At 35.9% G+C, this 25,786-nt stretch overlaps 1 protein-coding gene across 1 annotated transcript; it reads left to right on the top strand.

Annotated features, from left to right (window-relative positions):
* Positions 1-420: 420 nt before the first annotated feature.
* Positions 421-23,710, top strand: LOC107572556 (SH3 domain-binding protein 5-like). Its single transcript, XM_016258978.1, has 10 exons — positions 421-743; positions 2,158-2,220; positions 6,986-7,114; positions 12,929-13,093; positions 13,218-13,348; positions 14,589-14,631; positions 15,530-15,749; positions 17,036-17,278; positions 23,461-23,528; positions 23,666-23,710. The coding sequence occupies exons 1-10, from the start codon at positions 663-665 to the stop codon at positions 23,708-23,710; spliced, it is 1,188 nt and encodes a 395-aa protein (XP_016114464.1). The 5' UTR covers positions 421-662.
* The last annotated feature ends 2,076 nt before the right edge of the window (positions 23,711-25,786 follow it).

The raw sequence follows: 25,786 nt of genomic DNA, 5'->3' as shown, positions 1-25,786 counted from the left end.
TTTGATTAACATATAACACAACATAAGCCTTTAAATACGCCTATTTAAAATCTCTATTTAATAAAAAGTGAATGTGCTATATATACAGTATTTATATATATATATATCTCATGTAAAATACATATTTGAATAAAAATTAGGCATGTTGCCTTGGCAATTAATTTAGATAAAATAAGTTGAAGTACAAAAAATGAACCTAAAATATAAATAACGCCTAATGCTAAAATAATGTAAAATGCATGTAAACTAAAACTAAAATAATACTAAATACTAAAATAAAACTGAAAATACCTCATTCAAAATATGAATAAATACTGTTCTATTATATAGATAATACTAAAATAAGACTGCTTGAATGCATCAGTGTGTGCATGTGAACTGCAGTGACCCTCATGCAGGACAGCGAGTGTTTGAGCCGGAGGGGGCGGGCAAGATCTTCTCATTCTCCAGTCTGCCGGTGCTTTGTGTGAGTTTTTGTGACTCGGCAGACTAAGTAGCCTATCTTTTGGATATGAGGAAAGATCGTACGCTTTTCTTTTAATCGCGTTTTCTGGATGTACCTACTAATGGAGTGAGCGCGGACCATCTGAGCCCGTTCTCCCGGACAGAGACCCGCTTTGTTCGAGCAGTAGCCTAATAGACGAATCACGTCTGCTATCGAAATGAGCGACACGGAGAAAGATAACAAATCTGATGAAGACTCGGAATCCCTGGAGGAAGAGGAGGTTGACCCGAGGATTCAGGTACAGAGCAACACAATCCAGAATTCACATCGGCAGAACCATTTAAACCGGATTAGAGCGAAACCCGATTGAAGGTTGCGTTAAGATATAGCCTAGGCTATGGATATGCATGTTGTTATAAGCTATATATATATTTATATATACCGTCCCGAAACCAGAACTGAAGATAGACCGAGCCATCAAACTCCGATTGGAGTAAAGCTTGATCAGAAAGCTTCATGCATTAATAATCCGATCAGATAATGTTCTGTTTGTTCAAACAGTTCAGCAGCTGCTGTTTGATCTGACAAGGGGAACCCCATCGTTTCATCAGCTGTTATATTCTGTTACATTGTTTCATTGTTTGTTACACTGAGGACCCGCGTTGACAATCATGTTTACTTTGATGTCATATTTAGAACTAATTTTCCTCTGTAAAGGAAAGAGTTAAGCTCACGTGCACAGTGCGTTTTACAAAGTGTAAGAATAATACGATGCGTTTTATTCAATAGAAAACACCTAAAGTGTAAAATGTATGTACAATGTATTTGAATGTAGCCTATATCTACACTCTAAAAAAAATGCTGGGTTAAATATAACCCAGCGCTGGGTTAAAAAGGGACAAACCCAGCTATTGGGTTGTTTTGACCCAGCGGTTGGGTTGTTTTGACCCAGCTCTTGGGTTGTTTTGACCCAGCTCTTGGGTTGTTTTGACCCAGCTCTTGGGTTGTTTTGACCCAGCTCTTGGGTTGTTTTGACCCAGCTCTTGGGTTGTTTTGACCCAGCTATTGGGTTGTTTTGACCCAGCGGTTGGTTTCAAAACACCCCAATAGCTGGGTTTGTCCCTTTTTAACCCAGCGCTGGGTTATATTTAACCCAGCATTTTTTAGAGTGTATATACAATAGGCATAAAAACATAATATAAGTAATTTTTGAAAGCAATGACATAGGCCTATAGACATTTCAAGCAAGGCTTAGATTAATTTATCCAGATATATTTTCGTCTTTTCTTTTATCACTTTTTATTATTATAAAACATTATTTGATCATACCTCTTTTTGTGTAATGTTTTGCTTCAAATGTCCACTTGTGGCACTTGCCTCAAAAGAAATGACACTTTTAATGCATTTTAAATTATGCTTTTCTCTTGAAAGCGAAGAACCTTTCTGTGTTAGACTGTGTGCTAGTTGTGCTAGCTGAACTGGTTTTTCATCCTCCACCCACGAAAGAAAATAAACGCATGATGTTGTAATGAAAACAACATCTGTGTGTCATCAGCGTGTAGCTAACATAGCAGGAAAAGCATGCATATGAGCTTAATCTCAGTGTTGGGTTACTTGAATAACACTTTCCAGATGTTGTCGGCCTGCTGGCATTGCAAAAGACAACTTACTGCAATCTTAACTCCTTCTGCCTCGCTTTATCTCTTCTACAGGGTGAACTGGAGAAACTGAATCAGTCGACAGATAACATCAACAGATGGGAGACGGAACTGGAGGTAAGGTTCACATGCATGCGTTGTGGTGTCACTGTTTTCACTGAAAATGGTTGCGGGCGGAATTCCAAAGTGAAAAAATGTCTAAACGCTCAGACCCTCCCCCCTTCTGCCACTGACCAATAGGAAGTTTCTTGCATGTGACTGACACACTTTATATCTGTTGAGCAGCAGACAGAGGAAATCTCTTCTATCCGAGTCTGGAATTCCTGCTGCCTTGAAAGCCACAGGCCACGACAGCTAAAGGAGTAGTTTAGGAAAATGTTTTTTGACTTTCTTCTAGAGGAGAAACACACAGAAGTAATTGCCAGTTGCTAAATTGGCATCAGAAATGTTCATTTCCATGTTTTGTTTCAGCTCATTTCCTTAGAAAAAGCACTGAGATGTTACCATGGTAAATGGATGGTGTCGATGATAATACCATGGTATAAAAAGTAAAGTATTTCAGAGAATATCATGTTACTACCTACAAAAAAAGAAAACTTTGTGTTAGTGTCAGCAATAATAATTATCAAAGCACAGTGATAATCTATGTCTACATTGTTGTAAAATTTGCCATGTATACACTCTAAAAAAATGCTGGGTTAAATATAACCCAGCATTTTTTAGAGTGTATGGTAACACTTTAGTATAGGGACTAATTCTCACTATTAAAGTTGTTTGTTAGCATGCCTATTATTATTATTACATATTCTGCATGAGCATATTCTACATCCCTAATCCTACCCAATACCTAAACCTAACAACTACCTTACTAATTATTAATAAGCAACACATTAGGAGTTTGAGGCAAAAGTCATAGTTAATGGTTTGTTAATAGCGAGAACTTAAAATAAAGTGTGACCATATATATCTGTGATCATCAGATCTTATTTTGTAAAACACTTGTGAACAGGAATTAATCTCAACTAATGTAGAGTGTGTTATGTAAATGTGTTAATTTATTATTATTGATATGCTATTATAGTATACTTTGTGCTTTGTCATTTTTATTTATTTTTTTTGTTATACTATTTTTGTTTTAATTCATTTGTATTATATTTTTAGTTTTTTATTTCAATTTTAGTTTTTATTTATTTCCAGTTAATAATTTTAGTGCCTCAACCAAACCCATTTTACTTAGCTGTCAAGCAGGGTTATTATACACTGTAAAAAAAAATCTGTAAAATTTACAGTAAAAAACCGGCAGCTGTGGTTGCCAGAATTTTACCGTCAAAAATACGGTAGCAACGTTTTAGGTTTTACGGTTTTAACTTAAATTTACAGTTAAATACCGTAATTTCATTAACTGATATAATGTTAATATACCAACCTATTGAAGTACTGTTTTGTACCTTTGTGATACACTGATAACCACCAAATGCAGGAGGTGATGAGAAAGTCACATGATGAACCAAAGCCCATCACAAGCAGCTTTTAAATAATAACATATATAGAAGGTGCACAGTGTGTCATTCACACAGACACTAAACACCATCACGGTAACACACATGAAGCTGAAATAATGCAATAAACATTAATTTTAACAACATTAGGTGTAACACACAACCCTAATATACAAAACTGATAAGAAAAAACTAAGAAGAAACATAGTTATTTCAACAAAAAAACATCAAATTTGAAATGTAACGCAGGGAATTCTGGGAATTCACTGTAAATTATACTGTCTTTTTCACTTCCAAAATGGTATACTACCGTAAAATTGTAAAATACATGTCCAATACAGTTTTGCACCGTATATAGTAGGGGAATTTACTGTTAACCATTTAACAGGTTTTTACTGTAGCATTTTTACAGTCTTTTACCGCTAAATTCACGGTATTTTTTTACAGTGTAGATAGATAAATAAGATAGAAAGATAGATAGATACATAGATAGATAGATAGATAAGATAGATAGATATATAGATAGATAGATTACACTGTATTTCTACATTGTCTAAATTTCTTAATTTTACAAATGTGTACTAATTGTACTAATTTATACAACGGCAGCTGTGGTTACCGGAATTTTACCGCAAAAAATACGGTAGCAATGTTTTTAGGTTTTACGGTTTTAACCTAAATTTACAGTTAAATACCGTAATTACATTAACTGATATAATGTTAATATGCCAACCTATTGAAGTACCGAAATCTGTTTTGTACCTTTGTAATACACTGATAACCACCAAATGCAGGAGGTGATGAGAAAGTCACATGATGAACCAAAAGCCCATCACAAGCAGCTTTTAAATAATAACATATATAGAAGGTGCACAGTGTGTCATTCACACAGACACTAAACACCATCACGGTAACACACATGAAGCTGAAATAATGCAATAAACATTAATTTTAACAACATTAGGTGTAACACACAACCCTAATATACAAAACTGATAAGAAAAAACTAAGAAGAAACATAGTTATTTCAACAAAAAAACATCAAATTTGAAATGTAATGCAGGGAATTCTGGGAATGTCAATTTACGGTTATTCACTGTAAATTATACAGTCTTTTTCACTTCCAAAAACGGTATACTACCGTAAAATTGTAAAATACATGTCCAATACAGTTTTGCACCGTATATAGTAGGGGAATTTACTGTTAACCATTTAACAGGTTTTTACTGTAGCATTTTTACAGTCTTTTACCGTTAAATTCACTGTCATTTTTTAGTTAACTAAAACTGAAACTGCTGTTACTTGAAATAACATGATTAAACTTTATAATTTTAAATTTTTATTTCAGCTAGTTACCAATATAACATTTCTCATCTTCGTGTAGTTTAACTTGATGCACTAAAATAACTAAAAATGAATAAAAATATAAAGACGTTTAAAAAAACTAATAAAAAGGATAAAAATCACCAAAACTTAAACAAAAATTAAAATGACAACTGAAAATATAAAAATAAACTAAATTAAAATATTATTAAAAACTATAACAATATATATCAATTATATTAAAATAACACTGCTGCCAAGGCAACATTTCTAATTTTGGTTTGGTTAGTTATTCATCTAATTTTATTTAAGCCTCATTTCAATTAACAAACATTTTTTCAATAGTTTTAGTTTCAGTAACCCTAGAATTTAGACATATGTGTTTTTAAAGCCCTCTTAATTTCAGATTCAGGACTATTTGTTCCTTGTCAGATTGGATTTATAAAATACTCATCCACAGTTCTCTGTATTTGACTCTATTTGGCCTGTGGTTATTCAGCAGAATGAACCAGGAAGTGTCATTCTGTCAGAGGAAGTCTAAATCCCTCTGACGTGCTTTTTGTCTTTGAGGTCCTGTGTGGAAGGATGTAGATGTCAGTGTTTTTAAATATGTCATCTGAGCGACCGAACCCACCCGATGACAGATTCATTCAGAGCTGGACACCATATACACACACACTTGCCCTCTGCTTATCTTATGCAACAAACGTGATGGTCTCTTTAGCGTGAGAGGGAGTTTTCTGTCTAGAAAGCAGGGTGTGGATTCTTTCTCAACTGTGTTAAATGCTGAATTGAGTTAGCTGAAGCAGCGCTTTTCAGAGAGCTACAAAAGGCTGATTATTGAAGCATTTCAGACAGTGCTGTGAAACTGAAAGATGGACGCTCATAATTCAGAGATTCCTGAGCTTGCAGTTCATGCTGCCTGGATATGATGAGCCTTTCAATGAACTGAGATTTATTCAGATTTCACAGACTGCATGCACTGTAATGTCTGTCAACACAAAGACAAGTATTCATCTGTCGCTGTCTTTTATTCAGTAGTTCATACAGTTGAATTAAATATATTATCCATAATGCTTCACAATACTATGATGTCCATGGAAATAGTGTGAGCCTTAGACAGCACTGTTCACTGATGCACATTGCACACAAAAATGCAATTTTAACATCTGAATGGGCTTTAGGAGGGTGAATGCACTACATTAGGGAACAAAGTTGTGTTTAAGTAATAGTTCAGCCAAAAATGAACACTAGCTGAAAATGTACTCACCTTCAGTCCATCTGAGATGTAGATGAGTTTGTTTCTTCATCAGATTTGGAGAAATGTAGCATTACATCACTTGCGCACCAGTGGATGCTCTGCAGTGAATGGGTGCCGTCAGAATGAGAGTCCAAACAGCTGATAAAAACATCACAATAATCCACACCACTCCAGTCCATTAGTTAACATCTTGTGAAGTGAAAAAACGGTGTTTGTAAGAAACAAATCCATCATTAAGGTGCTTTTTAACTTCAAACAGTTGCTTCCGGTTAAAATCTGAATCAGGAGAGAAATCTGCACAGATCAAGCACCGTTTACAAACCAAAACAGCTCTAAGCAAATATTTTGATGTGAGAGACAGCAGGAGATGGACTTTTTCACTTGAGGAAGCGTTATTATGGATTATGGACTCTGGCTGTAAACAATTATTTAAAACAGATTTTGTTTCTTACAAACACAGTTTTTCACTTCACAAGATGTTAACTGATGGACTGGAGTGGTGTGGATTGCTTGTGGATTACTGTGATGTTTTTATCAGCTGTTTGGACTCTCATTCTGACGGCACCCATTCACTGCAGAGCATCCATTGCTGAGCAAGTGATGCGGTGCTACATTTCTCCAAATCTGATGAAGAAACAAACTCATCTACATCTTGAACTAAAGAACTGCACATTAAATTTGACAAATTTGTGAGGTTTGCGCCATCGAGATACAGTGTAGCCGACTTTTGTTTGATATACTTGAGTATATGTGCATTTGATTTTAGATTTACTCACCCCAAAAGGTCACTGTTCTGTAGGACTCCCGACAGAAGTTTCGTGCCGTCCTAGTGGAGGCCACGGTCAAGCTGGACGAGCAGGTCAAGAAGATCGGTAAAGCCGTAGAAGACTCCAAACCATACTGGGAGGCCAGGAGAGCGGCGCGTCAGGTGAGCTTCAATCCGTCATCCATGTTCAGTTTGATCATAGCAATATCTTACACTGAAGTTTGCACGGTGTGGATTTTCTGGATTCTTATCTAATCAATGAACACTTAGGAAAAACACTTTATATAGTCATTCACTAATGCCAACAGGAAAGCAGGCTAAAGCACAGAATTATGCAATAAAGGTTTGGCTGTTGAACAGCAGGAAACATCTGAGGAGCAGGTTCAGCAATCGTTCAGAGAAAAAAATGGAAAACTGGCTATGACTCTCTGAGACGGTCCTCAGCTGGTTCACTTCATATTACTGTACCAGTATGTTAACACAGACACAGTGAATCTATGTGCAAACTATGTGGAAATGACTTTAATGGCTTTTTTCTTGGCCACAAAGTAAAAGTGTTCACTATACAAATAATATATTTTACTTCAAGGCGTACATTTCTGCTATATGTACATTTACTGACATAGTCACCACTGATAAGCTACTGCTAAACATATTGTAGAAGCATTTGCAACGATTTGTATCGTGAAAAGCGCTATACAAATAAACTTGAAATGAATTGAACATTTTTTAAGCACAGTTTTACATTTTTTAAACAGTTTTACATTGTAAAGTGGCATGAACCAATTGTGTAATCTTTGTAAAACAGCACATTTACATAATTAATGTACCACAATATTCAATGATCAAAGAAATGATGATATAAATATAGAAGCAGTTGTTAAGAAAAACATTTGCCCCAGTTTAAATTCTCATAGTCACATGAGCACCATCCACCCCCAAACCTAGTGCTGTCAGCATTTCAATAATGAACCACCTGCAGTCCAGCGTACAGACATTTGTTTGCAAAAAGACTTAGGCATTTCCCATAGATAGAAACAGCTCTGGAGAGAAAACCGAACATGACGTCCTTCTCATGTGTCTAAATGCATGCTTCTCCTCAGAACACAACGACCCACAACACCTTAGCACTGTGACAATTATTACAACATAAATCTGATGTTTCATTTGTACAAGCATCTGTCATTATGTGAAAGTGTGCGCAGTTTAGCACGTCTGCTGTGTGTGAAGAAGGATTTGAGATCCCTGCTGCTTTCAGCCATGAAATGCTCTATATTATCACCTTGTGACAGTGATAAATCAACACAAATGTCGCACTCACACAGTCATAAAAGAGCTTTTTATATCCAGGAGGTGACTTTGGTTAGAGTGCTCAGCTTCTGGCTCTAACTCAATTATAACGCAGTCAAAACCCAACAGAAGTGGAGTGTTTACGATCACAAATCTTATCAGAAATAAATTTTTTGAAAGACGTCTCTTATGCTTAGCAAGGCTGCATTTATTGGATCAAAAATACAGTAAAAACAGATATATTGTGAAATATTATTACAATTTAAAATCACTGTTTCCTATGTGAATATCTGTTAAAATGTATTTTATTTCTGTGATGCAGCGCTGAATTTTCAGCATCATTAATCCAGTCTTCAGTGTCACATGATCTTCAGAAATCATTCTAATATGCTGATTTGCTGCTCAAGAAACATTTTTGATTATTATCAATGTTGAAAACAGTTGCGCTGCCCGATATGTTTGTGGAAAGCGTGATCCATTTTATTTTTCAGGATTCTTTGATGAATAGAAAGTTCAAAAGAACCAAATTTATTTGAAATAGAAATCTTTTGTAACATTATAAATGACTTTACTGTACTTTTTAACAATTAAATGCATCCTTACTGAATAAAAGCATTATTTTTTTTATTTTTTTATCTGTAATTGCATTAGATAAACTAATTTATGTGCAGTTGAAGTGTCAGGCTCTCACTAGTAAGATGTGCGAAGCCTTCAGGCAGTCAGAAGCTCATATTCTCAGTCTATTTTTACACACATTAAAACAAAATAATCTGAGATTAGTCATGAGTGAGTAAAACGCCAACAGGAAAAAGACATCGTCAGCTAATCTTATAAAAGCTCCTGGTAACACCTGATTCATTTAAGCAGAAGCAAACACAGGTCATAAACAATAAGTCATTAGATTTGTGTCTCTGTGGCATCTGTAAGCACTACTACAGTCAAAAATGACATTTTTACTTTCTTGATTCATGTTCCTGCTCTAATTGTGAACGATTGATCAAAACAATCAGTCACAACGATGCTTAATAATTCAGGTGGAGTAAATATGTTCAGCGCACACACCTTTCTGCATGTTATCTAATATGATTTAGTGGCTTGAGTTAATCTTGTTATGCATTATATCACTGTGTGTGATCTGTGTAAAGCCTCAAGCATTACTGTGTGGTTTGAGCTTTTTACACTAAATTGGTGCTAATTGATGTGTGTGTGTGTGTGTCTGTGCTGGTAATCAAATGAAGGTGGTCTTGTGTAACTGTCCTGTCATCACTCTGAAAGACCACCATGATCTGTCTGTGTCAGTAGATGAGACAGACGGTCAGCATCAGCACTGCCAGCTGTCCATCTGTCTGATTGCCATCGCCCACTTTACAGCCAATCAGAGCACAGCACACGGCCACGCCACCACTAACCTACAGCTGACCAGACAGACTGATAGACTGATAGACAGATAGATAGATAGATAGAGAGAGAGAGAGAGAGAGAGAGAGAGAGAGATAGATAGATAGAGAGAGAGAGAGCTCTCGTTCAGTTGTTCTGCATCATCTCTCTGTGTTCTGTCTGTGTGTCACGTGAACAGCAGCATCAGACATCAATGACAGACTGCAGCACGTGTCAGCTGACCTCACACCTTCACAGCGTGTGTCTGTGTGTGTGAAAGGAGGTTAGAAAAGAGACACACACACACATTATCATGGACAAATCAAGGTCAGACAGCACATGTTATCCAGACTGAGACTGCATTTGACTGGCTAAAATTAACACCAGTCTCCAATCAAACCACTGAAAGTGCTGGTGCATCATCTCATATGCAAATGTAGAACTATTTTAGTCCATCTCTCCAGCTGGACATTAAAATATGCAAGAAATTGTTTGCACATTTCTTTTCTTTGCACATTTCTTTTCTGCTCTTAAAAACTGCATGCCAACATGCATTTCTTCAGCATAGTATGCCCATTTTATGCATGCATCGAATACACAGATGACATACTAAATTTGCTGCAAATTGTACACTTAAAGACTTAGATTAAGACAGTTAGATTACCCACTGATATTGTTAGTATCACACTAATCATTTTATTCATACTATTTGTTCAGTAAGCATTATGCAGTATACAGTGCAAATATGCACATTTTCAGTATTCATGCATGGAATATATGAATGACCAGCTACATTTGCAAAAATGTGCATGTCCATACATCCCATAATGCATTGCACTTGACTTAACCTTGTATTTATAGTGTGATGAATGAAAAGTTGTTTTTTTTTTTTACATATTTTCTGGACTTAATTAGTTCAGAAATGTTTGTTTTCTGAAAATTATATTAAAATTAAGCTTAAAACAAGAAAAAAAATTGCCAATAGGGTCAAAAAAATAAACTTAATTGTAACGGGGCTGACAAGACGTGAGACATGTGGATCCATCTGCAGGCTTTATTTGAGATACGTGGTAAACAGGCAGGGTCAAAACACTGGCAAACTGGTATATGGCGGGCAAAACACAAGAATAGTCACAGGGCTAGCGTAGGTCACCGATCAGCAGACAGAATCACAGGGGCGAGACGAGAGGGAGAAATCCAAGAAAACAGGCAAAGATCAAAAACAGGCAAGGCAAAACAAGGAAAACACGGAGACTCGGAAAGGGGTACAGGCTAAACACTACTTAGCCGAGAAATGTGGTTAGAGTGGGTGTTATATAGTGAATGAGGTAATTAGAAACAGCTGTGTGCAATGAGTGCAATCAGGGCAGTGTGCAAATTGTGCAAAGCATGATGGGAAATGTAGTCCGGGGTGCTATGCAACAGTTTGTGTAGTGCGAGAGTCAACGTAAATGGAAAGGGTGACATCTGGTGGTGAATAAACAGAAGTCCATGGACTGAATTCGTGACACTTAATAAGTGAACATTTGATTATTTTTCTGACCACACTGGAAGACTTTTTAAAAAAAATTTTAAGCATAAACTTTTTTTTTTTTTAGAAAACACAATTTAAGAAGTCTTTTTGCTTCTCAGGTTAATGTATCTTGATTGAGCAAAGTTTAGATGTTTTGGAAACACAGTAATGCATACTTATAAATGCTCATTTATAATTTACATGGCTAGAAAATACAAAATTACAATTCTGACAGCTCAAATAATATATTAATAATACATGTGCAACTGAATTTACAGATTTACAAGCGCTAAAGAAAAGAACAAGCTGCTTTGAAATAATATTTCAAGTTCTTGACTATAAACCGAGTTCTTGTTTGGTTTAATAATCTGCTTTGTGCTTAACTCTATAGATAGCATCTGTGATTAATTTGCACTGAACCTTAAACATTCCTTCAAAATCTGAAGGTTGCTGAGTTTGTTGGTTTAGATTTAGAGGATATAACTAAGAAATACCTCATGAAGTGAGATTGGGCTTTATGAAATATACAGTAGCCTCTTGTCCAAGCTTTCTTTATGAATTCCTTAGCAGAATATAGATTTGAATAATGTAAGAGGGATCGTCTCTAAATGAGAAGCTCGTCCCGCAGAGAGACAGAGACTGCAGCGGTCACATGACCAATTAAACCTGAGCGGCTAATGCTAATCTGGCTAATCTGTCAGCACTGATAGGAATCACGGGGATTTAATGTTGTTTCAGTCTCAGACGAGACAGAGGAATGTGACATCACTGTGGTGTTATTGTAGTGCCATTAATATATTATTATAGTTTTTATGAAATTTTGAATGAGCTTTTTTATATTTTCCATTTTTATTTAAATTTTAGTTAAAGTTCTAGTAATTTTGTTGTGTGTTTGTTATTTTTAGTATTTAAAAAAAAATGTCTTATAGTTTCTTTTACTTCTGTTTTACTTTGAGTTATTATTTTTTCAATAAGTTAAGTTTTTAATATATTTTATTTTGTTTTAAGTAACCAAAAATAGGCTGCATCATCAGCACTAATAATGTTTCATTGAGGGAAATTAAAAGAAAACAAAATAAGGTCCAATTAGTTCGTTTAATTAAGTTTTATTAATATTTTAAATTAGTGGTTATTTTTACATTTTCTATTTTACTCATTTTTAAAATGAAGTTAAATGAATTAATTTTAGTTTATTTATTTGTATTTTTTGTCTGTATACGTAGTTCTTATTCATTTTTATATCCGTTTTAGTTATTTTAGTACTTGAGAAATGATGCCTTTGCAACTAGCATTACTTTTCATGTTATTTTATTTCAAGTAATAAAATGATTTTTTTTATGATTTTTAGTTTTCATTTTAAAAATGTACCAATTTTAGTCATGTAGCTGAGAAATATAAAGTCACTTAAATAACACTCGTTCTTTCTTCATTGGTAGAAACTTCCCTGCAGAACTTCTCACACTGTAGTGCATGGCACTTTATGTGGTAAATTTGCATCATTAATATGAGCAGCAAATGAGTGATTATTGACAGCAGCTGTTTACTGCTGTATCCTGGTAACACTAAGGAAGCGTCATCATCACTTATGTAACATCTTAACATGTGCTCGCTTGCAACTGTCATCAATGCACTGCAAGAGATGAAGAATATGAGCTGCTGAGACATGCATCATGTATTAGTCTACAGATTACACCGGGTTGCTTTACGAGTTGCTTTCAAAAGTTTGGAAAGCAAACAGCTCGTTCTTCACCAAATCTGTGAAAGCATCCTCAGTCTCTGAAGTTTTCGTCTTTCAGGCTCAGGTTGAAGCTCAGAGAGCCACGCAGGAGTATCAGCGGGCCATCGAGATCCTCCGGGCCGCGAAGGAAACCATCGCTCTGGCCGAGGAGCGTCTGCTGGAGGAGGACAGCCGGCAGTTTGACTCGGCCTGGCAGGAGATGCTCAACCACGCCACCCAGAGGGTGAGAGTCACAACACAACTGAAAAAAACCATAAGCCATACGGTCCTTTAGTGTAGGCCACTGTTCTTTTGTGCATTATGCTATGCAGTTAATTTCTCTGAATTGCTCTGATTGGCTGTTCCAGGTGATGGAGGCGGAGCAAAGCAGGACACGCAGTGAAATCGAGCACAGAGAAACAGCGGCTAAATACAACGCCGCCATCAGCCACATGAGACAACTGGAGAAAAAACTCAAACGCACCATCAACAAGTCCAGGTCAGAGGACACAAGTCAGTGTTTTTGATATACATACACTACTGCTCAAAAGTTTGGGGTCGGTATTATTTTTTTAAAGAAATTAATGTTTATATTCAGAAAGGATGCATTAAACTGATTAAAAGTGACAGTAAAGTCATTTACACTGAACAAAATTATAAACGCAACACTTTTGTTTTTGCCCCCATTTGTCATGAGCTGAACTCAAAGATCTAAGACTTTTTCTATGTACACAAAAGGCCTATTTCTCTCAAATATTGTACTGTCTAAATCTGTGTTAGTGAGCACTTCTCCTTTGCCGAGATAATCCATCCACCTCACATGTGTGGCATATCAAGATGCTGATTAGACAGCATGATTATTGCACAGGTGTGCCTTAGGCTGGCCACAATAAAAGGCCACTCTAAAATGTGCAATTATTATTATAATCAGAAATGTTTCTTGGGCAGCAAATCAGCATATTAGAAGGATTTCTGAAGATCATGTGACACTGAAGACTGGAGTCATGCTGCTGAAAATTCAGCTGCGCATCACAGAAAGAAATTACATTTTAACAGATATTCACATATCAAACAGTTATTTAAATAGTAAAAATATTTCACAAATGTTGATGTATTTTTGATAAAAAATAAATGCAGCCTTGGTGAGCAGAAGAGACTTCTTTCAAAACATTAAAAATCTTACCAACCCCAAACATTTGAACAGTAGTGCATTTAAACTAAACGTATATTTTTCAATCTCTCTTGATGTCAAAACTGTTACAAAACATTTCAAAACTCCACACACTGAATATGATGATATAATGGGCAAAACTCGAAGTGTCTGAGGCGTTTACATAATGATCATACATATAAATCATGTTGTAATGGACATAAAACGAAGACTCCCTAAAATCTTGCTGGAACAAGTTCTGTAAGCACGTGTTCTGCAGGGTTTGCATCACATGAACTCACTTCAAACATGTTAATATTTGGGAATAAAATGATTTTTCCTTCAGAAAAGCCACAGAGTGTTTCCTCTCTGATGGAAATGAGAGTCGAGTGTTTTGTGGGCCCCTCCGCGGGCCCCTGCTCCGCTCTGCTGTGTTTGGGTTGCGGATGGAATTGTAGTTCAGAGGGACGCGTCTCTAATGGGTTCCAGATGTGCTTCTGCTGCTGGAATGTGCCGGTCCTGCTGTTGCCATGGAAACCGGCTCTGACACTCACTCTGCTCTGATCTTTCTCTTTCTCTCCCTCTGCAGGCCGTACTTTGAATTAAAGGCCAAGTATTATCTTCAGCTCGAGGTACGCCAGTTTTTGTTTTGTACAAAAATATATTCTAAGAATGATTCATACCAAACTGAAATGAAGGCTAATTTTAATATATATATATATATACACACACACATCATTTTATAAAATAGTATTTTATTTAATCAGAATTTAGTTCAATTGCAATGGTTTATGCATTATTGTGGTAATGAATTTATGTTGATGTTTATAAATAAATCATTGTATTACAGTATGTTTATATTATTTTTTTTAAATACTTCAATTAAATGTAAACATAAATTTATATTTTTAAATGTATATTTAAATATATTTGAAAACATTAAATAATGTTTTAATATATTTATATATTTACGTAATATAGTAATGCGAATCACCTTTAATTTACTAAATAAACAAACAAATAAATAAACAAACCATCCAGACACATTACGTACAATTTGTAATGAGTAATTTTTTGTATTATTTAAAAAAAAAAAAGTCAATTAAGTGTAAATATAATTTAAAATAATACTTTACAAATATTTTAAAAAGTATATAAAATATTTTGTTATTTTATATTTTAATATATTTTATATTTTGTTAATGTAATACACTAATGAGAATCTCAGGAAAAACACCATTAAACATGGGTAATTACAAACAAACAAATAAAACATCCAGGCATATTAATTTGGGGAGAAATTTGTCTAATTTGTGTAAAAATAAAAAATATCGTAATTATGCTAAAGTAGCCTTCATTTTCTTTAGTCAAAATTTATTTTCAATATCATGAAGAAATGTGAGTTTTTGGATGGTTTTAGTAATGCATGAATATTCTTTTTCAAAACACAAACTAACATGTAGATTTGTTCTGATTTTGATCATAATTATTGGTGACCTGTTCTCCGCTTCTCCTTGTCCTCCCATACAGCAACTGAAGCGGCGGGTTGACGAGCGTCAGGCTAAACTCACCCAGGCCAAAGCCGAGTATCGGACCGCCCTTCGTAACCTGGAGACCATCTCAGATGAGATCCATGCACGGCGCAGACTGTCTGCCATGGGGCCCCGGGGCCGAGGGGTGGGGGCCGAAGATGACGGGACTGTAACCGATGACATCGCAAACTTCAAAATGGAGTCTGACGGCATATCGAGTAAGTGAGATCACACATTATTGCCAAGATTTGATTGTAATTCAGAGTGAAAGTCTCTCAGTTTGATTTAGCTTCAGCCGTGCCTGTTTTAGACGACATAAACAACATTTGAGCTAATACAGTGGCACAAAAAAGTGATTATGAACTTTATGAATTTTAATGCATCAGATAACAAAAATATCATATTTTCCCATATTAAACCTAACACAATTCTATTTGTGCTATTTGCTTATTTTTTTCAGGGCCACTGTATGTATTAAATCAGTATGTAATTAATTCAGTACTATTAATGATATGAACTTGTTTTAATAATTGATTAACTTTACAGTGCTATTGAACCAAATCTGAATCAAAACTCATCTCACTTGAGCTGAATTATGAAACTACTTTAGAAGCAGAATTTTAATTAGTCTAATGTTTAATACAATTTGCATCACAAATTCTATTATTTTACTTTGAATTAAAGGCAAAACATTATCAGCTTCATGTTCATCCCAAAATCAAAGAAAGAAAATTTAATTTTATATATTAAAAATATTATAAATGATAAAATATTTTATATTATAAAATATTTATATAATGTAAAATGACAAATTATGTATATATATATGATATATTTATATATAAAATAATATATATTTATATTTTAAAATATTTTATCTAAAGAAAATGAAGGCTAGTTAAGATTTTTTGCGTTGTGAATGATTATTTTCATGACAAATAAGAATTAGTTTCAACCTTTACTGTAATCTCTTTCAATTCATTACTGTAATCTGAAGTAAATCATATTTTAATTAAATTATTTAAATTGTAATGGAATTGTGTCATGGAAGTTCTATTGTACTAAATGTCATTTATTGATTTAAGTATACAAATTATTGTATTACAATGAAAATAATTTCATTAATTAGTTTTATTTATATTGAAAGAATATTGAATATTAAAATATTATAACATAATACTATATTTTTTAATACTGAACTCATAATTGTTCAACTTTACAGTTAATGAACCGAATCTGAACCAACACTGAAATTGAGCTGAATAATACAACTGTTGTCTTTTTCGAGCTGCTTTACAGCAGAATTTGTCTCATTGCATCATTGATTCTGTTACTCTCTGGTTTAATGCTGTGAAGCTGCTTTGAAACAGCATCTACTGTTTAAAGCTCTATAGAAACGAATGTGATTTGACTTGACCTGTCTTCAACAGGAATTGTTTCTAGTCTCCATTCAACAGCATGAAGTTAAGTTGGAGACTAAATTCATTCTGTGTTTGTTGTATAGTGTTGTCTGTGAATTTCGAGGACAGCTGTAACGGCTCACCATCAGAAGACGATCCTGAGACCCAGTCCACCTGCAGCATGAGCTCCACATCTGCTCCTCTCGACCTGCCCTGTCCTTCCTCCTCCTCCTCCTCATATCCTCTGCTCTCTTCCTCCTGCCCGTACCCTTCCTCTTCCTCCTCCTCCTCGTCCCTCTCTGTCTGTCCTGACCTGCTCCAGCTGCCAGGCTCGGGGTCTCTGGAGGGTTTTGCAATACTCAGAATTCTGATGCACTCTGTTTGCCAGATTTGGGCCACGAGCAAGCCAAAAGAAGGCCCAATGTCAGCCATGAATAAACCACATAAAGCAAAACTGGCCCAAATCTGGGCCACATTGATTTGAATTCTGGCCCAGACCCGGCCCACATCCAACACCTTACTCCGGCCCACATACTGTGAAGAATGATGGCATTTGCGTGGACCACTCCTGTTTGCCAGATTTGGGCCACAAGCAAGTCAAAGGAAGGCCCAATGTCAACATTGAATAAACCGGTAACACTTTACAATAAGGTTCATTAGTTAACTACATTAGTTAACATGAACTAATAATGAACTGCACTTATACAGCGTTTATTAATCTTTGTTAATGTTAATTTCAACATTATTAAAATCTTGTTAACATTAGTTAATGCACTGTGAACTAACATGAACTAACAATGAACATCTGTATTTTTATTAACTAACGTTAGTGAAGATTAGTAAATACAGTAACAAATGTATTGCTCATGGTTAGTTCATGTTAGTTTATACATTAACTAATGTTTAACTAATGAACCTTATTGCAAAGTGTTACCAATAAACCAAATAAAGCAGAACTGGCCCAAATCTGGGCCACACTGATTTTAATTCTGGCCCAGATCCAACATCTTACTCCAGCCCACATACTGTGAAGAATGATGGCACTTGGGCGGTCCGCTCGTGTTTGCCAAATTTGGGCCACAAGCAAGCCATAGGTAGGCCGCATGTCAGCCATGAAAATAAATCAATAAAATAAACCAGAACTGGCCCAAATCTGGGCCACATTTATTTTAATTCTGGCGTAGTTACAACACCTTGCTCCGGCCCACATACTGCTTGGAATAATGGCATTTGGGCAGTCCAGTTCTGTTTGCCAGATTTGGGCCTCAAGTAAGCCTTAGCATTGCTGCGTGTAAGCCAACCGAATAAACCAAAACTGGCCCTAATGTGGGCCATGGTTGATTTTTATTCTAACCCTGGTCTTCCCCACAATCCTCATGTGGCCCACATGCTGCACGGAATGGTGGCATTTTGGCAGTGGTTCACAAGCAGGCCACGACACAGCCACATTTTAGCTAATAATGAACTAAATAAACCATAAATATACATTATCTGGGCCACACTAAGCCTTACGTGAGTTATGCATTAACAACACTCAACATTGCAAAGAGAAATTTAAAAATGTCCTCCATAAATGTTCAAATAAGTTCCAGAAATGTATCCTACTTGATAAAATCATCCCGACCCAAGTTTTGCACAAGCAGCAATTAAAATGTCACAGATAAATATTCAAAGACACATTCCAATGCTCTAAAAACTGGTCTTCACAAGTTTGAACTTAAATGCTTCTCACTCAGACTCTACCTACACAGCAAGTCTGTGAGTGTCATAGCTACGCTGTGTTAAAGAGCGCACGGCGAAGACGAAAGGTTACATAGCACAAGTCTTTAATCCAACAAGGGTAAATCCAAACACAATGTAGCACAGCGACATGTAGACATAAGACCAAACAAACTCAAAGTGAACATACAGGAACTTAAGTACTCAGACCAAACAAGGATAATTAACTAGGCACACATGAACAGAATAATACAATCAACACAACAAGGGAAACGGTGCAAAAGGATTCCAAAAGTCCAAATTAACAGAAACCGTGACAGTAAGAGTGCAATCATTATAGTGCGCTTCTGTTTTTATGCTGCACAGTAGTGATGGGAAACCGAGGCTTTCTGAACCGTTTGAGGCTTTCAGCAAATTGTGCCGAAAAACGGACGGTTCATTACTCGAAACTTTTTAACACAGTGCGCATTAGCGACATTGGGTGGTCAGACTCGGTTTCTCCAGCCTATCTAACGTTCGAAGCTTCAAACGCCATCAATCATGTGGTATTGTCATTTCAATACAAGCATGGGCACAGTGTGTGATACAATAGTGCTTTGAAAACTGCGTCGGAGCATCGGAGCCTCTGTATCAACCGTCCCATCACTACCGCACAGTATTTAACTGCCATTAAAAGCATGTTTCAAAAAATAAATAGCTGCGTATGTAACCTTCTTAAGACTCACATCCACATCACACTGCATCAGTTAACTGTGTTGCGTCCAACTAAAAGTAGGCAAATTCTATTAGGCCATATTTACAATTTCAAACTTGCATTTCAATTAGCCAATGTCAAGTGCTACATTAAAAGCAGAAGTGGCCCTCATCTGTTTTATGATATATGGGGCATACTTGCCATGTGAAATGTGGGACAAGTTAGGCGTACACACTGATTAGCCAATGCTGACTGTGCCAAAGTGGCCAAAATGTTATTAATTATTTGGGCAATATTTGTCATTTTACATGCGGGCCACTTCAGGCTCACAGCCACATTAGCCAGTGCTTACCGTGCCATATTTTTGCCAAAACTGGCCCAGATACGCTTTACTGTGCGTTCACACCGAGAGCATCAAAAATCGCTCTGGCCGCCCTGCCAACAACGCTGTAGAAAGATTCGTGGACACTCTGATGCTCTGATGTAGATCTAATGCTTATCTTGTATTTAAAGGGGCCACAAAGCAAACAAGCTTGCTGATCTTGTGCAGACTGACCACAAGGAGGGTAACGTTATAAGTTAACCTCATTAAATATTGTTGTGGACGAAGTATTAAGATCGTTTACCTAATGATGTATAAAGCACTAATACCACTCTGTAAAAATTCTCTGATACAAGTAAAAGTCCTGCATTGAAAATGTTACTTAAGTATAATCAGGTATAAACATTACTTAATGTACATTTCATCAGGAAAACTGATGTAAAGGTTTAAAAGTGAACTGGGACTATTATACTATTATTTATTATATAATCAGATTATTATTACTGCCAGTGCTCACTGTGCCATATCTTTGCCAAAACTGGCCCAGATACGTTTGAGGATAACTGGGCCAGAGTTGTGGCATCATATGTGGGACACTTTAAGCTCACAGCTACATTGGCCAGTGCTCACTGTGCCATATCTTTGCCAAAACTGGACCAGATACGTTTCAATGTACCTGGGCCACATTTGCTGAAACATATGTGGACCACATTTGGTTTACACCCTGATTAGCCTTTGTCAATAATGCCACATTTTTGCCAAAGGTGGCCCACATTTGGTTGGCACTATTTGGGCCATAATCACTGTTTACCACATGGGCCACTTTAGGGTCACATTCAGATTATACATTGCCGTAAACACCGCATCTTTACCTACAGAGGCCCACATGTGATTTGATACATTTGGGCCATTTTTGCTGTTTTACATATGGGCAACTTCAGGTTTACATCCATTTTGTCCGGGCCATATCATTGGCTTAATTGGCCCACATCCACATGCTATCTGGGTAGTAGCCTACTGACAGTGTCGTATACATGGCTAAAGACACGAAAAGCGGAGGAACAAACAAACCGATTCAACTGAGTCATTTGCACTGGAACCGCTCCGATTAATTCAATTTGACTTCGAAACCAGTTCAAAAGAGCCTTTCATTTACAAATTTCGACATTGCTTGTAATGATTTTTAAAAGCACATTGTGAAATAGAGCTTTTCGAAACTCTGAATCAGTTAAACCTAAAAAAAAAATGTTTCGAAGCGCTCCAATTTGTATCGCAAATCATTTGATTCAGATTGGCGCTTGAATTCGCACATATCGCAAATCATTTGATTTAGATCAGGACTTCGGAGCGCGAATCAGATCAGAGCATGTTCGAGAATCTTTTGATTCAGATGGGAATTTCAGAGCGGGTACGCAAACCATTTCGCAAATTGAAAGATTACGCGCTCCAAAGTCCCCTAAAGGAAATCATTATTCAGATCGGGACTTAAAGGTCATAAAATGCGATTAAATTTTTTCCTTTCTCTTTGGAGTGTTACAAGCTCTTGGTGCATAAAAAAGATCTGTAAAGTTGCAAAGACTAAAGTCTCAAATCCAAAGAGATATTCTTTATAAAAGTTAAGAGTCAACCACGCCTACCTAAAACGGCTCGTTCTAACACGCCCCCACATACCTACGTCACTATGTGGGAAGATTTGCAGAACGCTGCCCAAATGTTCACGCAAAGAAAGAAGGCGTAACTTTTATTCTCGCTGTAGTATTGTTGCCGCCTCCGCCATGTCATGAAGGCGCTGTGTGCGTCATTGTGAAAGCGAAACTACTTTGTTAGGTCTTCCATAAGAGGACGATATCCGCTTCATCATGCCTGGAGCTGATCCGTGCTGGTCGCTGAGGAAATACATCAACTTTGCGCTGTGGATCGCCGGATCGGCTTTCACCGTGGACGAAGCAGAGTCCAGCATGGGGTCGTCACATGTGGTTGCCACAGGCATCACAATAAGGTAAGGGACGTAACGTTTCCGTCACACGCTTGAGGAATTCGGCCAATCACAATGCACTGGATAGCTGGCCAATTAGAGCACACCTCACTTTTTCAGACCAATGAGATTTGTAAAATCTACACGTTTCTGAAAGGCAGGGCATAGAGGAGAAACAATAATGTAGAGTATGTGGAAAATAATGTTTTTTGAACCTTAAACCGCATAAACACATTTCATTACACCAAATACACAAAATAATGTTCTTTTTAGTAGCATCATATGACCCCTTTAAGGGCAGATCGCACAAATCATTTGATTTAGATCGGGGCTTCGGAGCACATATCGCGAATCCTTTTTTTTTCTGTTTTATTTTTATAATTATTATTATTTAAACAATACAAAACATGGCAGCACATCAGTTATAAATGCAAAACTACAACACAGAAAAAAAAGACAAATAACAGATACAAATGTGTTGCCATGTTTAACAGAAAAAAGTAATACATTTGTACCTAAACCATGTCCATGTCTTTTTTTTTTGGTAGTAAAACCATGGTTAATTTTTGTAAGGGATGTGTTACCACTTGCCAGATTAACAAAAAAGTATTTACACTTTAAGAGGACACGTAATGAATATATACAGTTTTCACTGCTTTAGGATGACCAGAACTTTTCTATATACTTTTCTATATACTTGTCCAACTTTGAATAGCCTAAAGGAAAGATACATTTTATCTATGTGAAATTTAGCTAGCAGGAAACACTAAGTTATATTTTCCTACACTCTAAAATTGTTGGGTTGTTTACTGTACCCAGTATCTGGTTTAAACATATTGGATCGCTTGTTGGGTTATTCTTAAAAGTTTATTTGATTATTTCTATACCATTGCAGGCAGTTGGGTGAAAATTTTAAATTTCAATGGTCGGTTGGTGCAAATGAGACAGTGGTAAGGTAATATATCTGTGCAAGGTTACAGGAACAATAAAATATACTGTAAAATATTCTCACTCATTCAAAATCACCCAGAATATAATTTAGAAATGTGATGTTGTACTGGAGGTTTTTACTTTAGGTGCTGCTAAATCTATAGCAAAATCTAACAGCGTAATGCTTACACCTGGTTTTGTTAAGATCATTAATTAACTTAAAGCTCTTCTTGGGTCAAAATACAAGCTAATAGGTTAAAATAGGCTAATATGAAGCCCAGAATACACTTCAGTTTTGACGAACACTTAGCCTTTCAAAGTATATTCCATTTGATAGTGTGATGGACATATCCACACTAGAAAGTTTCATCCTAGTGCCTGTGCTTTTTCTCTCCAGACGTTATGACCAATAAAAATGTCTTTGCACTGGTTTAAACTAGAATTGCAGGTATCTCTTAACCCCCTCACGCAATTCAGGTGTCTGTTGTCGCAGTCTCCAGCTTATCCTCACATTTGTTTTCCAGTGTATGCTATCTATGCTTAAGCCCAAAGTATATCTCGTTTTTTATGCCTATGCTAGGGTGTGGTAATGGTTATTTGTATTATGTGCTTACAATTGATGCATCAGCTAAGCTACTGGTTGATAATCGGCTAGCATTAAATGCAGTCATGCAAGTATAACATTGGGTAATTAGTTTGTTCTGTGCAGACGATGTTTTAAGTCTCATAATGCATGCTATCTTTTTTGCTTTGCCAAAACATTTATCAATTCTGTTTCCCTTTTGTCATTCGCATATTTTCTTTCTTCATAAAATCATAACCTGATTTATATTATACTAAAATATTTGTATTCTATATTTAGTTTGTATTATATTTGTGTTGTTTTCAGATTTCAAGCTGTTTCAAGGTGGCACATCTAAGAATGGCAATCCTGTCTTTTATTATACTGCATTGCAGGTATGAACTTTAATTTTTGAGTTGTGCTATTTCAGTGTGATACCAGACCCGTGTAAGTTGTTTTGTCAAATTTGAGTTGGGTGTTCTGTTTGACTTCTCTTGTATCCTGTTCATCTTGTTTATTCTCTTTCCTTAAGGTTGACACAAGTTATATTTGCATTTTTGACAGATCAGTACTTTAAGAAGCTTTGCATGCATTTTGAAGCCTTGCCAGTCGAAACTTTCAAGCGATTTTAAACTGTTCAAGCACAGTAGACCCAAAAGTGCGGTATACGTGAATGCTCTATGACACATGGTTTTCTGTGCACACACACACCTGAAGTCTGCCACACAGTGCCAGTACTGAATTGAGTTCTCTTTCAATAGCTTTTGTAGTTTAAATAAGAATCAATGTATGGTGAATTTATACAGAGGGGACTATGCAGTTTTTTAGTTTATTCAATTTCTGTAGAATTACTTACTTCTGTTAGGTAGACCTACCTGAAAAACAATCTTTATTTTGATTTGTCCTATTGTTTGTAGCTTCATTGTTCTTCTTTTATTACTGATTGTTTAATTGTCCTCACTAAGCTTTGGGAACTTGTTACTTATATCAGGTAGGCTAGTATTATTTTGTTCTGTGATACCGAAATTTGTATTAAGAATTGTGAAAATTCAATGGAATCTAAAATGTTGGTATAATAGCAACCATATTTCCCTAGTGTGATATTGCTATCATGAAATAAAATTACTCATACGCAACACATGCAGATCCTTTTTAATAATTATATCTAAACTTCCGCCCTTAACCTGTTTTGCAGGTGAAAGGCTGTTTAGAAATGTCAGCAAAGAAATGTCACACAATCATACATATAAGAGCATGCCGATAGTTGTCAAAGCAGTAAGTATAGGCAAAACAATCAGTAATCTGACAAAGGCTGACATTAAATTGCTAGAAACTTGTGCAGTCACTGTCACAGGTGAATCTCGTAGGTTTTAGCTGGTTGACAAACTGAAAGAGTTGATGATCAGATCAGCTGAAAGAGTTTGAGAACTGCAGTAGAGGTGATCGTGTAGAATAGAAGTCCAAACAGCCACGTGAACCCCATATTAGGTGAAACCCCATTGCTGGTGTTGTTGCCGCTGGTTGTATTGTTGGCAAAACCATAGCTTGCAATCATCACAGCCACTAGCAGTAGTAGTATTTGAGTTTTAGAAGCCATATTCAGGTCTTTCACTATTTTGATGGGGCAAACAATGAAATTAAATCATAATGTTCCACCTTTTTAAATGTTTTTAAAGTCATATTTTATATACTTATATTTTGTAACTAAGACGCCTTTCCAATATTAACACATTTATTACAATCACCTAGAAAACAAATCAGCCATTACGCCAGTCTAAAGTGTCACATGATCCTTCAGAAATCATTCTAATATGCTGATTTATTATTAGAATGATCAATGTTGGCAACAAATATTTTTTTGGAAACTGCGATACTTTTTCAGGATTCTTTGATGAATAAAAAGTTAAGAACAGCATTTATTCAAAATATAAATCTTTTCTAACAATATCTAAAAAATTGTTCTGATCCCAAACTTTTGAATGGTAATGTATATATATATATATATTAGTGGATATAGTGTGTATATAATATAATATCTATATAATATTGTGTCATATTTACCGTTTGCCACGGGTGATCGTTCTCAGTGTCTGTCGATTCCCTAGAAGGATGCAAATGTGAATGCCAGATGTGATCTTGGGCTTTTATTTGAATATTACGCATTAAATCAACAACTTTGCAAGAGGTGGAGAAGAGATATATTCACTGAAGGATGGAAGTGAATGCATTTATTATCATTTGTTTTGTCAGTTTCTTTCTCTTAAAGGGACAGTTCACCCAAAACAAAATTTTGTCATCATTTATGTACTCATCCTCATTTACAGCTCTGGAAAAATTTAAGAGACAACTCCAAATTTTCTGAAATCAGCATCACGTATGGCAGCCATTCCATTTCCAGTGTCTGTTGAATTCCAACACAGACACACCTGCATAATGATTAGGTGATCACCTCAATCAAATCTTATATAATGAGGAAAAGTATATAAACCACCGCTGTGTATTCTGTGTATTTGTATTCTGTATTGTGTTGTTTCAAATTAAAATCATTGTGATAGCAATGATATAAAGTTTTGAGTGAGGAAATGAATGTTTCAGTTCTGTCTTAACTGGCACAGAGGGATACAGTGAGTGTTGGGTTGCTTCCATCCATAAA

The sequence above is a fragment of the Sinocyclocheilus grahami genome, unplaced genomic scaffold, assembly GCF_001515645.1.
Source record: "Sinocyclocheilus grahami isolate Dianchi unplaced genomic scaffold, SAMN03320097.WGS_v1.1 scaffold1773.1, whole genome shotgun sequence".
Lineage (NCBI taxonomy): Eukaryota > Metazoa > Chordata > Actinopteri > Cypriniformes > Cyprinidae > Sinocyclocheilus > Sinocyclocheilus grahami.
Note: the sequence above shows the minus strand (reverse complement) of the source record. Positions and strands in the feature narration are given on the sequence as shown.